This window comes from Salvelinus fontinalis, chromosome 11, assembly GCF_029448725.1.
Source record: "Salvelinus fontinalis isolate EN_2023a chromosome 11, ASM2944872v1, whole genome shotgun sequence".
In the NCBI taxonomy this organism is placed as follows: domain Eukaryota; kingdom Metazoa; phylum Chordata; class Actinopteri; order Salmoniformes; family Salmonidae; genus Salvelinus; species Salvelinus fontinalis.
Window position 1 is genome coordinate 45,702,198 of NC_074675.1, and position 17,450 is coordinate 45,719,647.

The window sequence follows — 17,450 nt, forward strand, 5'->3', positions numbered from 1 at the left end:
AGCATTGTACATCCCACACAGCAAATATGATTGACATATCATTTAACACATTTTTGTTCATTAACAAATGGCACAAACATATTTAATGATGGACAGTAAATGTTAAAGGGACCTTATAGTCTTGTAACTTTATGCTCAAAGAAGCACTTGTGTAGTAGCAGGGTTCATCCCAAACTTGCAACAAAAATTTGATTCAGATGCAGTGCTTAGAATTTGGTGTTCAAGTTAATTATTTTGTTTTTAACCCTCTGAGTTTTGCGTTTCGGGGGGTGGGGAGGGGTAAGGGGAGAGTCGGGTATTCTGACACTACTTGGTCATGGTTTTGGGTTAGCAAAGCACTTAGTTAGCAGTTTAGTTGTTAATATCCTGTCTACGTATCCTGAAGTATCCTGTCTAAGTTCTAGGTTTGGGAGGAATTTAGACAGTTCCAATTGAGCTCAAACGTAAGCATTTCACTACACCTGCAAAAAGATCTGCAAAATAATGTGTATGTGACCAATAACATGTGTTTTTTTTTAAATTTGATGTTAGAGATGTTTATAACCGGGTTATGACTGAGGGCTTCTTGGCTGTGTGCTAGCTATGGCCCAGAAGGTAAGACAGATCCTCTATCTAGGAATGTTTTTGGTGTGATTGTCAATGACATACTGGCCTTCTGTTCATAGTGTTGTGGGGATGTGAGTGGTGTGGGGAGAGTCAGCCCTCAGTAATTAGTGTGGGTTGAGTTTGGTTTGCTGTTATGTGTTTAAATGTTGCTTAGTTTAGGTCTCATGAGTCATCTCTGTCTGTTTCCATAGCAAAGTAACTTGAACTTTAACCCTTTGAGTTTGAACTTCCCCTCCCTCCATCATCTTCTTCTTTATTGGTACCGGCGTTTCTATACTGGCCTCCTCAGCCTTCTCTGGCACGGTTGCTTCTTTGGTACTTATTGTGACATCACAATTTTTTTCCTAAATCTGGTTGGTAAGTAATATCAAATCATCCTCATTAATGTGTGATTTTAAAATATGTGTTTTTGTTCATCTGATTCTGGTTGTGATATTCTGATTCTATCCAACATGTGAATTTGATCTATTAATCCTAATGACATGAAATGAGCAGTTTACTGGTTCTGTTTTTATCAAATTAACATGGGAAAGCGGAATTATCTTGTTTGACTCTCACATAAATACAAATGAGTTTATGTCGAATCTTTCCTTGTATACGTGTAATCACTTACAATACAATTTCAAAGAACAGCCTGCCCACAGCTAATTAGAAGATGTAAAATGTGATTAATTCATGGCACAATTATTAGTCACACAAACGGAATACAAAACGTGGGTGAAGCTTTCAGAGAACCGTAGAGATTCATGATTTCGACTCATTTCCCTCAATGAGTCATATTTGACTGTGTTGTGACGGCTGATATCAACGCATTTGAATCTGAGTCAACTAACCAATATGCGGACTGAAACTAGCAGTCACAAAATAAGTAGCATTAAAACGTTGCTAAGAGCCCGACTCTCAGTACTTCTGAAGTATCGTTTTATGTGACTTAATAAGGCCCATCTACACCCCATAGTTGTCGCTAGTTATCCTGCTAGGTGTGGACGGCCCATTATTGTGCTATGACAGCGAAACTAGCTAGCACTGATTTGAAATGGCTGATATTGTGGTGTGACTGTGGTAACTGTCGCCAGAGAGATGGAATGAAAGGGGGAGGGGGGGAGGATTAATAAAGGCCACACCTCCGTTGGGGGAGTTTTTAGAATCAGCCACCTTTCAGCGGCACAAACACACAACACAGGACAAAGAGGTCGGGGACGTTTGGCACTCAAAGGGTTAAAGAGTCGTCACTTTTAGTCGGATCCAAACTGCAGATCGATCGTGCTCATTGTTGCCGGACAGAATGAGGCTGACACAACAAACTGTAGGCTTATTAGCAAAGTCCATAAAATACATTAAACAGTCCCTTTAACTTTTAATGACTTTCAGGTGGCTACTTTTCTCCGGAGTGTCAAAAAAGAATTAAGTGCTTGTTCTTTCTTCCTCCATTTGTCACTTTTGTGAATAGGAATTTGAATAATAATCACCATAATTAATGCAACTTCACAACAGCAAACAACAGACACAGGAAGTGAAGCAGAAGGGAACCAATCGGATCTGTCTATTTCCATCTTGTCTGGTTGGTTACTGGGGGGTTATGTTGGGGTTATTGGTAAGTTAGGACTCTGAAGAGATGCAGCCCCATGTCAAGGTGCCTTGGACATGGTTCCCCTGTCTAGTGTAACCCTTACTACTGACTCTGTAGTTCAGTACCTTCATTGTAATGCTATGAAGAATGTGTAAGGTACTGTAGCATCATACGATTATTAATAAGGGAGGTTGTGATCAATTTACAAACTTCGATGTGGCAATTACTAGATAGAATGAGCAGATCTAACTAGTTGCTTTCAGCAGGCAAGAACGGAAATCTGCTAAAGGGAACAGTAAAACTGTAGTAGATATGCTAATGTTGCAATAGTTACATGTTTACATGTGTTATTAATGTACTACTGAATGGTGAATTGAGACGGATGATTATGGTCATAAGCCAATCGCATGGGACATATGTGAATCAGGGGAACCGGAAAGTGCCAATCACATCCACCTTTGTTGCGTGGACTGCACCTCCTCCAGAGCAGTGGTTATCGGTGATTAAGTGGTTAGGTCATTAGTGGAGTGTTAAGTTTTTTTTTTAGTTACCTTTGTCGAGTAGCCACTCGTCAACTACCCGACCAAGCCGGTATGGGATTCTTTGTCTAGCAATAGCCAGGCGCTCATTATCAAAGTTCCCTTTAGAGAATTTGGAAAAGACAGAGGGCAGCAGGTTAATATCTGGAAGGTCAAAGGTTCAAAGGTTAAAGGTTAGAGAAAGGGCAACATGGCAAAAGGTTTAGCAAGGTTATGTATGTTAAAATCAGCTTTATGTAGTTTCAGGAAGTAGTAGCTTTTTGAGGACTGGTTTGGATTGGTTAGACAGCATTGTAGTTACCTCAGGTTTAAATGGTTGTTTTGGTTATGGGTCCGATAAGTTAAACATATTTATGAATAATTTAGAAATAGTCTATTAGTATAAATGGATACCTGGCAAAGTGAATAGCTTGGTGGACAGTGAAAATCAATAACATCAATTAAATCAATACTACTAATCCATAACATATGTCAAACCCCAAAATAAAAAGCATTCATTTCTAGCAATATCATATGCATTAACATCACCATTACATTATTCAAACATTTTCATGTATTCATCATCAACCATTACATATTTCATATTCAGAGACCCAAGCACAGAGTATTTAACACATTTCATGGTTAATACCAGGAAGACATTTTTGTTCGAGATCCCACGCAACCATCCTTAGAGGCAAGTCTCTGTGCTCAGCTCAGAAACTTCAAATCCCATAACGCAACACTAATTCCAACTTGTTCACTTTTGGGTAAATGGAAAGCCCTCTGTGGATTTAAGCTCTGTTTATTCATACATCCATAACTTATCAAGGGCTTTTTTTTCAGCGTAATAATCAGGGGCTCATCAACGGTACTGCATAATTGCCATCATCTCATCAGCATGTCAAAAGCACTTCATTTTTGTTCCATTAAACTGCACGATAGCATTTAGCCGAGCTAAAATTATTATCTCCCTCATCGTTTCAATCAAATTCCACCTCTGGATCAGACAGTTTAGAGTCAGGATCCTGAGAGCTTCTGCAGCTGTAGAGTGATGCCTGGGGTGAGAAGACACATAAGACAAGAAAGCCTGAAAGACGGCATGATAACACTCCCGAGCGCTGTACCGTACATCATGTGCTGCAACATGGATGGTGCTGGAGCTGCTATAGCAGCTCCAGCACCATCCAAAAGGGTCTGGCAACCCTTTTTCTATACGGCATCTGTCCTTTCTTCCTCAGGTAAAAGGTAGGGGCATAACGTAAGGCGTGGGTAGATTGATTGCCGTTTGTCCTTGACTATGTAGCTAATTGCGCTTCTCTTTGCCCTTCTAATCACTACAGTGCTTTATATACACACTCAGTTCTGCAGTACCCAGGTCCACTCCCCAAGAGTCTCTATACACAGGCCTGTGTGTGTGGTACAACATGTCAACTACGGAGAGGTATGTCTGTCTGTGTGTGTGTGTGTGTGTGTGTGTGTGTGTGTGTGTGTGTGTGTGTGTGTGTGTGTGTGTGTGTGTGTGTGTGTGTGTGTGTGTGTGTGTGTGTGTGTGTGTGTGTGTGTGTGTGTGTGTGTGTGTGTGTGTGTGTGTGTGTGTGTGTGTGTGTGAGCGAGAGAGAAAGAGAGAAGGCAGGAAAGAGTGTGGAGGGGGGGGTATAGACCTGACAGGGTGACGGAGGGGACGAGAAGAGGTGGAAAGGAGGAGGGGAGAGAAACAAAGACGTCAAAGGGAGAGATGACAGACAGACAGATCGTGAGTATAGAATTGGAGAAAGAGGTGAGAGTTTCAGAAGGTGTAGGGGGAAAACATGAGTCACAATCATTTGCATGCAGCACAACATACAGGCCAGACGAGGGGTGTGTGTGTGAGTGTGTGTGTCGTATAGCTCACATGAGAATCTCCAGGTAGCCCTAGGAGATTGGCCTGTGCAAAGCCAGTGCTGCAATTATAGAGCTCCTCTCTCCACTCACAACCCATTTAACAGCAATGCCAGCACTCTGCAGCTAAGCAGATTAGAGGGAGATACACACAGAGGCAGAGTTGGAGAGATGCAGCGACAGAGAGAAGCATAAACAGAAAGAGGATGAGACAGAAAGAGAAAAGGAGAGAAAGAAAATAAATACTGTAGTGGGAGGCAGTGGTCCTTAGTAAGATGAATCAATACGTGAGGGTGTGTTCACCTCTCTCCCTAGACATATCCGTCTCCTAGTCCCTCCCTCCCTCCCTCCCTCCCTCCCTCCCTCCCTCCCTCCCTCCCTCCCTCCCTCCCAGAAACTGGGCACAGCATCGAAAGAGGCATGCCTTAGGCAGTCTGGCAACCCTCCCTTCTACTAAACATTGAACAACCTAGTTCAGCATCTCTGAGTTATAAAGCCCTCCCTCTAGTGGTAGTATCTGACCACTGCAGACGTTTTAGTAAAACTCCATGGCTTTTCTCAAAATACAGTTTTTCTATACGGCATCTGTCCTTTCTTCCTCCTTTGAAGTAATCTTTGATCTTAATCTATGTAGGGGAAATTTATCAGGGTAGATCATGGATTTACCTCAAGGAAATATCCTACGAGGCACTGTGTCTCCTCTCAGTAGAGGGAGGTTGAGAAGCAGGGGTTCCCACCAAAATAGCACAAAGTCCATAATTAGATTACATTGAGGAGATTAAAAGTCATCCGGGGTATATCTGCCCATGTCATCCATTATCACGTTTATTAGTTAATTATTCTTGCCATCCCTTCCTCCATTGCTGCAGAGGGAAGATAGAAGGGGAGATTTAGGGTTTAAGAATATCCTCCTCTCTCCCCCCAGCTCCCCAGGGAGCCCCCAGGTGTTTGACTAATCAGAAATGGGGAAGATGCAGGAGGGGGGCATGTTAAGCATTGACAGTGGAGTGTGTGTGTGCGCCTCAAATCAAATGATATCGAATTTTAATGGTCACATACACGTGTTTAGCAGATGTTATTGTGGGTGTAGCAAAATGCTTGTAAAATGCCTGTGTGTATCTGTGTGTGTGTGCGTGCGTGTGCATATGTGTGTGTCAGAATCAATATTAGATGTGTGTGTGTGTGTGTGTAAGCGTGTGTGTTTTAGCTCCTCAATGGCAAACACAATAGCGGAAACAGCCCCTTGATCAAGTCTCGTCAACAACAACGAGTGGAAAATAACTGCAGCAGGATCAACAAACGACAAGCGGAGGCCCCAAGCCGTGATTGGGAGTCTCATAGGGCGGCGCACAATTTGCCCAGCGTCGTCCAGGTTTGGCCGGGTTCGTAAACTGACTTGCTTAGTTAAATTAAGGTAAAAAGAAACATATACACTACCGTTCAAATGTTTGGGGTCACTTAGAAATGTCCTTGTTTTTGAAAGAAAAGCCCATTTTTGTCCATTATAATAACATCAAATTGATCAGAAATACAGTGTAGACATTGTTAATGACTATTGTAGCTGGAAATGGCAGATTTTTTATGGAATATCTACATAAGCGTACAGAGGCCCATTATCAGCAACCATCACTTCTGTGTTCCAATGGCACTTTGTTTTAGCTAATCCAAGTTTATAATTTTAAAAGACTAATTGATCATTAGAAAACCCTTTATCAATTGTGTTAGCACAGCTGAAAAATCCTTATTAAAGAAGCAATACAACTGGCCTTCTTTGAACTAGTTGAGTATCTGGAGCATCTGCATTTGTGGGTTCGATTACAGGCTCAAAATGGCCAGAAACAAAGAACTTTCTTCTGAAACTCATCAGTCTATTCTTGTTCTGAGAAATTAAGGCTATTCCATGCGAGAAATCGGCAAGAAACTGAAAATCTCGTACAACGCTGTGTACTACTCCCTTCGCAGAACAGCGCAAACTGGACCTAACCAGAATGGAAAGAAAAAAGGAGTGGGAGGCCCCGGTGCACAACTGAGCAAGAGGACAAGTACATTAGAGTGTCCAGTTTGAGAAACAGACGCCTCGCAAGTCCTCAACTGGCAGCTTCATTAAATAGTACCCGCAAAGCACCAGTCTCAACGTCAACAGTGAAGAGGCAACTCCGGGATGCTGGCCTCTAGGCAGAGTTCCTCTGTCCAGTGTCTGTGTTATTTTGCCCATCTTAATCTGTTCTTTATATTGGCTAGTCTGAGATATGGCTATTTCTTTGCAACTCTGCCTAGAGGGCCAGCATCCCAGAGTCGCCTCTTCACTGTTGACGTTGAGACTGGTGTTTTGCGGGTACTATTAAATGTCTACACAGTATTTCTGATCAATTTGATGTTATTTTAACGGACAAAAAAATGTGCTTTTCTTTCAAAAACAAGGATATTTCTAAGTGACCCCAGACTTTTGAACGGTAGTGTTTATATACACTGCTCAAAAAAATGAAGGGAACACTAAAATAACACATCCTAGATCTGACTGAATGAAATATTCTTATTAAATACTTTTTTCTTTACATAGTTGAATGTGCTGGCAACAAAATCACACAAAAATTATCAATGGAAATCAAATTTATCAACCCATGGAGGTCTGGATTTGGAGTCACATTCAAAATGAAAGTGGAAAACCACACTACAGGCTGATCCAACTTTGATGTAATGTCCTTAAAACAAGTCAAAATGAAGCTCAGTAGTGTGTATGACCTCCCTACAACGCCTGGGCATGCTCCTGATGAGGTGGCGGATGGTCTCCTGAGGGATCTCCTCCCAGACCTGGACTAAAGCATCCGCCAACTCCTGGACAGTCTGTGGTGCAACGTAGCGTTGGTGGATGGAGCGAGACATGATGTCCCAGATGTGCTCAATTGAATCCAGGTCTGGGGAACGGGCGGGCCAGTCCATAGCATCAATGCCTTCCTCTTGCAGGAACTGCTGACACACTCCAGCCACATGAGGTCTAGCATTGTCTTGCATTAGGAGGAACCCAGGGCCAACCGCACCAGCATATGGTCTCACAAGGGGTCTGAGGATCTCATCTCGGTACCTAATGGCAGTCAGGCTACCTCTGGCGAGCACATGGAGGGCTGTGCAGCCCCCCAAAGAAATGCCACCCCACACCATGACTGACCCACCGCCAAACCGGTCATGCTAGAGGATGTTGCAGGCAACAGAACGTTCTCCACGGCGTCTCCAGACTCTGTCACGTCTGTCACGTGCTCAGTGTGAACCTGCTTTCATCTGTGAAGAGCACAGGGCGCCAGTGGCGAATTTGCCAATCTTGGTGTTCTCTGGGACAAAGGCGGAGGTAACGGTCCTGCTGCTGGGTTGTTGCCCTCCTACGGCCTCCTCCACGTCTACTGATGTACTGGCCTGCCTCCTGGTAGCGCCTCCATGCTCTGGACACTACGATGACAGACACAGCAAACCTTCTTGCCACAGCTCGCATTGATGTGCCATCCTGGATGAGCTGCACTACCTGAGCCACTTGTGTGGGTTGTAGACTCCGTCTCATGCTACCACTAGAGTGAAAGCACCGCCAGCATTCAAAAGTGACCAAAACATCAGCCAGGAAGCATAGGAACTGAGAAGTGGTCTGTGGTCACCACCTGCAGAACCACTCCTTTATTGGGGGTGTCTTGCTAATTGCCTCTAATTTCCACCTGTTGTCTATTCCATTTGCACAACAGCATGTGGAATTTATTGTCAATCAGTGTTGCTTCCTAAGTGGACAGTTTGATATCACAGAAGTGTGATTGACTTGGAGTTACATTGTGTTGTTTAAGTGTTCCCTTTATTTTTTTGAGCAGTGTATATATATATAGTTGTATTGCTTATTTATATATATATATATATATATAGGAAGAGTGTTTGTGTCCATGTGGATCTGTTTTGACCCACCTCCACTGTAAGGATAAATTACACAATGCACTTTCAAGGGGTGCCCTGAGTGGGTTTTAGTTGCAGCTATGATGCAGTAAAAGAGTGTGATTACCTACAGTACCAGTCAAAAGTTTGGATACACCTACTCATTCAAGGGTTTTTCTTTATTTTTACTATTTTCTACATTGTAGAATAATAGCGAATACATCAACACTATGAAATAATACATATGGAAACATGACGTAAACAAAAAAAGTGTTAACTTCTTATGGCTGCAGGGGCAGTATTGAGTAGCTTGGATGAAAAGGTGTCCAGACGTGCCCAGAGTAAACTGCCTGCTCCTCAGTCCCAGTTGCTAATATATGCATATTATTAGTCAATTTGGATAGAAAACACTCTGAAGTTTCTAAAACTGTTTGAATGATGTCTGTGAGTATAACAGAACTCATATGGCAGGCAAAAACCTGAAGTGGGAACCAGGAAGTGGGAAATATGAGGTTTGTAGGTTTTCAACTCATCGCCTATCAAATACACAGTGGGATATGGGTCATTTTGCACTTCCTACGGCTTCCACTAGATGTCAACAGTCTTTAGAACCTTGTCCGATGCTTCTACTGTGAAGTGGGGCCGAAGGAGAGGGGATTGAGTAAGGTCTATCATGAGCTGAACATGCGCTGACCATGCACGTTCATGTGAGAGCGAGCTCTATTCTATCGCATTTCTAAAGACAAATTCAGCGCCGACCTCAGATTATTGCATGGTTTTTGCTTTTTCCGTAAAGCTTTTTTGAAGTCTGACACAGCGGTTGCATTAAGCAGAAGTGGATCTAAAACTCAATGTATAACACTTGATCTTTGATCAACGTTTATTATGAGTATTTCTGGAAATTGATGTGGCTTTCTGCAAAATCACAGGATGTTTTTGGAACTACTGAACATAACGCGCCAATGTATACTGAGATTTTGTTATAGAAATATGAGTTTTACCGAACAAAACATACATGTATTGTGTAACATGAAGTCCTATGAGTGTCATCTGATGAAGATCATCAAAGGTTGGTGATTAATTTTATCTCTATTTCTGCTTTTTGTGACTCCTGTCTTTGGCTGGAAAAATGGCTGTGTTTTTCTGTGATTTGGCAGTGACCTAACATAATCGTTTGTGGTGCTTTCGCTGTAAAGCCTTTTTGAAATTGGACACTGTGGTGGGATTAAGATAGTTTTATGTTTGAGGAATTTTAATTATGAGATTTCTGTTGTTTGAATTTGGCGCCCTGCACTTTCACTGGCTGTTGTCATATCAATCCCGTTAACGGGATTGCAGCCCTAAGAATTAAACAAATCAAAATATATTTTATATTTGAGATTCTTCAAAGTAGCCACCATTTGCCTTCTTGACAGCTTTACATGGTCTTGGCATTCTCTCAACCAGCTTCATGAGGTAGTCACCTGGAACGCATTTCAATTTACAGGTGTGCCTTGATAAAAGTGAATTTGTGGAATTTCTTTCCTTCTTAATGCGTATGAGCCATTTAAGTTGTGTTGTGACAAGGTAGGGGTGGTATACAGAAGATATCTCTATTTGGTAAAAGACCAAGTCTATATTAGGTCAAGAATAGCTAAAATAAGCAAAGAGAAATGACAGTCCACCATTACTTTAAGACATGAAGGTCAGTCAATTTGGAAAAACCATCAAGCGCTATGATGAAACTGGCTCTCATGAGGACCGCCACAGGAAAGGAAGACCCAGACTTGCTGCAGAGGATAAGTTCATTAGAGTTACCAGCCTCAGAAATTGCAGCCCAAATTAATGCTTCACAGAGTTCAAGTAACAGACATATCTCAACATCAACTGTTCAGAGGAGACTGCGTGAATCAGGCCTTCATGGTTGAATTGCTGCAAAGAAACCACTACTAAAGGACATCAATAATAAGAAGAGACTTGCTTGGGCCAAGAAACACGAGCAATGGACATTAGACTGGTGGAAATCTATCCTTTGGTCTGATGAGTCCAAATTTGAGATTTTTGGTTCCAACCGCCGTGTCTCTGTGAGACGCAGAGCAGGTGAATAGATGATCTCTGCATGTGTGGTTCCCATGTGAAGCATGGAGTAGGAGGTGTGATGGTGTGGGGGTGCTTTGCTGGTGACACTGTCTGTGATTTATTTAGAATTCAAGGCACACTTAACCAGCATGGCTACCACAGCCTTCTGCAGCAATAAGCCGTCCCATCTGATTTGCGCTTAGTGGGACTATCGTTTGTTTTTCAAAAGGACAGTGATCCAACACACCTCCAGGCTGTTTAAGGGCTATCTGACCAAGAAGAAGAGTAATGGGTGCTCCATCAAATGACCTGGCCTCCACAATCACCTGACCTTAACCCAATTGAGATGGTTTGAGATGAGTTGGACCGCAGAGTGAAGGAAAAGCAGCCAACAAGTGCTCAGCACATGTTATTTAAGAGCTTTGATGTCTTCACTATTATTCATTAGTACAAATCAAGAAAATCCCTTGAATGAGTAGGTGTGTCCAAACCTTTGACTTTCTCTCTCTCTGTGTGTGTGTGTGTGTGTGTGTGTGTGTGTGTGTGTGTGTGTCTGTGTGTGTGTGTGTGTGTGTCTGTGTGTGTGTGTGTGTGTGTGTGTGTGTGTGTGTGTGTGTGTGTGTGTGTGTGTGTGTGTGTGTGTGTGTGTGTGTGTGTGTGTTCATGGGTATGTTGGTGAAATTCTGTCATAATGCATACTATTTTCCACCATAATGGAAATACTTATTTTCCACCATAATTTGCAAATAAATTCATTAAAAATCCTACAATGTGATTTTCTGGATTTTTTTTTCTAATTTTGTCTGTCATAGCTGAAGTGTACCTATGATGAAAATTACAGTCCTCTCTCATCTTTTTAAGTGGGAGAACTTGCACAATTAGTGGCTGACTAAATACTTTTTTGCCCCACTGTTTATAAAGTGTAATATTGGGATACAAACTCAAAACTGAATACATTTCAACTGTATATCTGACATGGAACAGGTACCTTCTTTTTTTAAGCCCATAACCATGTGTGTGAGGTGTATACTTTTGTTTCAAAGTACACTGGTTTAGCCCACTTAGCTTAAGCAATCTTTTCCTTGTCTCTCCGTCTCCCTGATGAGGGCTCCCGTCCCCCACCCGTCTCCTTCCCCTCACGTCCCCCTCTCTTACCCCTCCCCCCTCCCGTCCACCTCCCGTACCCCTTCCAGTTCCCCTCCCGTACCCCTTCCAGTACCCCTCCCATCCCCTTCCAGTCCCCCTCCCGTACCCCTTCCAGTCCCCCTCCTGTACCCATCCCGTCCCCTTCCCGTACCCCTCCCATCCCCTTCCAGTCCCCCTCCCGTACCCCTTCCAGTCCCCCTCCCGTACCCATCCCGTACCCATCCCGTCCCCTTCCCGTACCCAATCTCGTACCCATCCCGTCCCCTTCCTGTACCCATCCTGTCCCCTTCCTGTCCCCCTCCTGTACCCATCCCGTCCCCTTCCCGTCCCCCTCCTGTACCCATCTTGTCCCCTTCCTGTACCCATCCCATCCCCTTCCTGTCCCCCTCCTGTACCCATCCCGTCCCCTTCCCGTCCCCCTCCTGTACCCATCCCGTCCCCTTCCCGTCCCCTTCCTGTCCCCATCCCGTACCCATCCCGTCCCCATCCCGTCCCCTTCCCGTACCCTTCCCGTCCCCATCCTGTACCCCTACCTATGACGTCCTTTTTTCCCTTTTCAATAACATTTTATACACATCTGATTTGACTGGAATTCAGTCCAATGACTAGGTTGGAGGTGGTCTGCCATTTTGTCACTCAACTCTAACATCAAACAGAAGCTATCCATGAAAAGTGCTTATAAGTGCTAAATAACCCACTCTATACCCTACCAGAAATACTGATCTAATATCCTTGGAGCACATTCATCTGAAGCCACTGTCCTATAGGAAATGGCCATCCTCCAAGTACATCATAGCACTCCTTAATAATAAATCCTACCCATAATGCATCATTGGTCCATCCCCGTTCCATTTAGCTCAGTGGAGCATCAAAGTCACATTGCTAGGGTTCAAGTATTGAAGTTCTACTGCACTTTGAGTAGTCACACTGCACAACTGCTATACGGTTCAGGTTCTACACCATTCTACTCCAAGTAGCAAACTAGGGGGCAGAGCCTATGCCTGTGTGTTCCTGACCTAGTGTTCCCTAAGCTGGAGCCAGTCTGTCTAAGCCCTGCCAGATTGCCACGTCCATGCCCCCTGGTACACTGCCACTTAAGACAGGCACGGCTGGGCCCTTAAAGTCTTTGGTGGAGGGAAGAGAAGTACTGAGCTGCTCAGAGACCTGGCCTCCTCACAACTCTCTTTCTCCCTCTCCTGTCATTCTTTTGTGCCATCACTCCCTCCCCCTCTCTCTTGTTCATTTGTGTTCCTTTTTCTCACTCTCTTTCTCTCGCTCTTTCTCTCACTCTTTCTCTCACTCTTTCTCTCACTCTTTCTCTCACTCTTTCTCTCACTCTTTCTCTCACTCTTTCTCTCCCTCTCTCTCTCCCTCTCTCTCTCCCTCTCTCTCTCCCTCTCTCTCCCTCTCTCTCCCTCTCTCTCCCTCTCTCTCCCTCTCTCTCTCCCAGTCTCTCATCCCCTCTTTCTCTCCCTGTCTCTCTACCTCTCTCTCATCCCCTAGCAGTTAGAGGGGCTTGGAGTTAAGAAAGGGTAAAGAAAGGCAGGTAGACTTTAAAAGGGTTGAGCTGCTCTGCAGGCTCCTCCTGTGCCGACCTCTGTGAGGCTGGGACAAAGAGACCCGCGGCTGGGAGGACTGAGCTGCTCAGACACCCTGGCTCTCTGGTTCTCTCTCTCTCTGGCTCCAGCCTGCGGGTTCAGTATGGGTCAGCACTCAGCCACTTCTGTTAAATACCTGGCAGCAAGAGCACAGGGGAGGCAGAAAATAGTCCTTGTATCTCCTTTTTTATTTCTCTACGTTTCCCACTCCGTATCTTTCTCTTTTTATGTTTTCTTTCTCTCCTTTTCACTCTTTCTGTTTCCCACTGTTTTGTATCTCTATCTATCGCTTTCCATTTTTTCTCTCTCACTCTTCTCTGTTTCTAACTCCTTCGTCTCTTTACCTCAGCACTTCATTCTCAGATGTATCTACAGTTGAAGTCGGAAGTTTACATACACCTTAGCCAAATACACTGCTCAAAAAAATAAAGGGAACACTTAAATAACACAATGTAACTCCAAGTCAATCACACTTCTGTGAAATCAAACTGTCCACTTAGGAAGCAACACTGATTGACAATAAATTTCACATGCTGTTGTGCAAATGGAATAGACAAAAGGTGGAAATTATAGGCATTAGCAAGACACCCCCCAAAACAGGAGTGATTCTGCAGGTGGTGACCACAGACCACTTCTCAGTTCCTATGCTTCCTGGCTGATGTTTTGGTCACTTTTGAATGCTGGCGGTGCTCTCACTCTAGTGGTAGCATGAGACGGAGTCTACAACCCACACAAGTGGCTCAGGTAGTGCAGTTCATCCAGGATGGCACATCAATGCGAACTGTGGCAAAAAGGTTTGCTGTGTCTGTCAGCGTAGTGTCCAGAGCATGCAGGCGCTACCAGGAGACAGGCCAGTACATCAGGAGATGTGGAGGAGGCCGTAGGAGGGCAACAACCCAGCAGCAGGACCGCTACCTCCGCCTTTGTGCAAGGAGGTGCACTGCCAGCGCCCTGCAAAATGACCTCCAGCAGGCCACAAATGTGCATGTGTCTGCTCAAACGGTCAGAAACAGACTCAATGAGGGTGGAATGAGGGCCCGACGTCCACAGTTGGGGGTTGTGCTTACAGCCCAACACCGTGCAGGACGTTTGGCATTTGCCAGAGAACACAAAGATTGGCAAATTCGCCACTGGCGGACTGTGCTCTTCACAGATGAAAGCAGGTTCACACTGAGCACATGAGCACATGTGACAGACGTGACAGAGTCTGGAGACGCCGTGGAGAACGTTCTGCTGCCTGCAACATCCTCCAGCATGACCGGTTTGGCGATGGGTCAGTCATGGTGTGTGGTGGCATTTCTTTGTGGGGCCGCACAGCCCTCCATGTGCTCGCCAGAGGTAGCCTGACTGCCATTAGGTACCGAATAGAGATCCTCAGACCCCTTGTGAGACCATATGCTGACACATGCACATTTGTGGCCTGCTGGAGGTCATTTTGCAGGGCGCTGGCAGTGCACCTCCTTGCACAAAGGCGAAGGTAGCGGTCCTGCTGCTGGGTTGTTGCCCTCCTATGGCCTCCTCCACGTCTCCTGATGTACTGGCCTGTCTCCTGGTAGCGCCTGCATGCTCTGGACACTACGCTGACAGACACAGCAAACCTTTTTGCCACAGTTCGCATTGATGTGCTATCCTGGATGAACTGCACTACCTGAGCCACTTGTGTGGGTTGTAGACTCCGTCTCATGCTACCACTAGAGTGAGAGCACCGCCAGCATTCAAAAGTGACCAAAACATCAGCCAGGAAGCATAGGAACTGAGAAGTGGTCTGTGGTCACCACCTGCAGAATCACTCCTGTTTTGGGGGGTGTCTTGCTAATTGCCTATAATTTCCACCTTTTGTCTATTCCATTTGCACAACAGCATGTGAAATTTATTGTCAATCAGTGTTGCTTCCTAAGTGGACAGTTTGATTTCACAGAAGTGTGATTGACTTGGAGTTACATTGTGTTGTTTAAGTGTTCCCTTTATTTTTTTGAGCAGTGTACATTAAACTCAGTTTTTCACAATTCCTGGTGTTTAATCCTAGTAAAAATTCCCTGTCTTAGGTCAGTTAGGATCACCACTTTATTTTAAGAATGTGAAATGTCAGAATTGTATTAGAGAGAATAATTTATTTCAGCTTTTATTTCTTTCATCACATTCCCAGTGAGTCAGAAGTTTACATACACTCAGTTGGTATTTGGTAGCATTGCCTTTAAATGGTTTAACTTGGGTCAAACGTTTTGGGTAGCCTTCCACAAGCTTCCCACAAAAAGTTGGGTGAATTTTGGCCCATACCTCCTGACAGAGCTGGTGTAACTGAGTCAGGTTCGTAGGCCTCCTTGCTCGCACACGCTTTTTCAGTTCTGCCCACACATTTTCTATGGGATTGAGGTCAGGGCTTTGTGATGGCCACTCCAATACCTTGACTTTGTTGTCCTTAAGCCATTTTGCCACAACTTTGGAAGTATGCTTGGGGTCATTGTCCATTTGGGAGACCCATTTGCGACCAATCCTTAACTTCCTGACTGATGTCTTGAGATGTTTCCTCAATAAATTCACATTATTTTCCTCCCTCATGATGCCATCTATTATGTGAAGTGCATCAGTCCGTCCTGCAGCAAAGTACCCCCACAACATGATGCTGCTACCCCCGTGCTTCACGGTTGGGATGGTGTTCTTCGGCTTGCAAGCCTCCCCCTTTTTCCTCCAAACATAACGATGGTCATTATGGCCACACAGTTCTATTTTTGTTTCATCAAACCAGAGGACATTTCTCCAAAAAGTATGATCTTTGTCCCCATGTGCAGTTGCAAACCGTAGTCTGGCTTCTTTATGGCGGTTTTGAAGGAGTGACTTCTTCCTTGCTGAGCGGCCTTTCAGGTTATGTCGATATAGGACTCGTTTTACTGTGGATATAGATACTTTGTACCTGTTTCCTCCAGCACCTTCACAAGGTCCTTTGCTGTTGTTCTGTGATTAATTTGGAATTTTCGGAACAAAGTACGTTCATCTCTAGGAGACAGAACACGTCTCCTTCCTGAGCGGTATGATGGCTGCGTGATCCCATGGTGTTTATACTAGCGTACTATTGTTTGTACGGATGAACGTGGTACCTTCAGGCGTTTGGAAATTGCTCCCAATAATGAACCAGACTTGTTGAGGTCTACAATTATTTTTCTGAGGTCTTGGCTGATTTCTTTTGATTTTCCCATAATGTCAAGCAAAGAGGCACTGAGTTTGAAGGTAGTCCTTGAAATACATCCACAGGTACACCTCCAATTGACTCAAATGGCACAGTCAAGTTAGTGTATGTAAACGTCTGACCCACTGGAATGGTGATACAGGGAATTATCACAATTATCACCTCTAGGGGGACATCGCTACGGAAACAGTCCCCTCCCTCCTCTTGCGCCCCCTCTCTCTGTGCACCTCTCCCCCCCCCTCTCTCTGTGCACCTCCCCCCCCCTCTCTCTCTCCTACCTAACTCTTTCCCCACTTCCCTCTTCCTCTCTGTGTACCTCAAAATGTTTATATCTCTCTCTCTCTCTAAGCTCCTTTCTTCTCAGGCACAGCCAGGAGCCAAAGCCATGAGACAGCTTTACTGGTGGTGTTCTGAAAACCCCCTGGATCAGGATAGTGTGTTGGGACAGTGTGTACTCAACTGGTCATAATGATGTAGTTACGAGGCGACAGATATGGCAATCATCTGGAGACAGACCAGCTGTAGGGAATTGAATGTGGGATGACAATGTAACTAGTCATATAAGGAACATAGTGCTACTGCTCCTGCTAATCCTCGGCTGGTGCTGTAGATAGAGGCACATGGAAACATACTGTACACACTAGACCAGAGCAATATTCTTAGTTGCAACCTAAATACATTTATAGTCATCTTGGTAAATGTAATGCTTAGTGCGTCTCGTTTCATAGACTTCCACGACAGAGAAGGAGGAGAGAGGCTCACTGGCACCACACTGTGTTGAACACCATCATATAACCAGGGGAGAGGAGGAAGCCTGTTATATGGGAACTTGGCCATTAGAACACAAGAGGCTCTGCAACCAGTCGACTAAAATGCCAAAACTTCATCAACGTCTTGTTGTTGTACGTTAGCTCGGTTGTGGAGATGTCAATGGGTCTATCTGAGGAAAGACCTATCGCACCTCAAATCAAATCAAATCAAGTACA

At 44.4% G+C, this 17,450-nt stretch overlaps 1 protein-coding gene across 15 annotated transcripts in view; it reads right to left on the reverse strand.

Moving 5' to 3' along the window:
- The window catches only part of LOC129865839 (neurexin-2-like), a 1,012,026-nt gene that overhangs the window by 39,076 nt on the left and 955,500 nt on the right, over positions 1-17,450 (reverse strand). For 10 of the 15 annotated variants that reach the window (XM_055938870.1, XM_055938867.1, XM_055938865.1 and 7 more), the window contains one exon: positions 2,728-2,817. The exons of the other annotated variants lie outside the window; for them this stretch is intronic. In XM_055938870.1, coding sequence (XP_055794845.1) covers positions 2,728-2,817 — 90 coding nt within the window. The remainder of the gene's footprint in view (positions 1-2,727; positions 2,818-17,450) is intronic. 15 annotated transcript variants of the gene reach the window in all.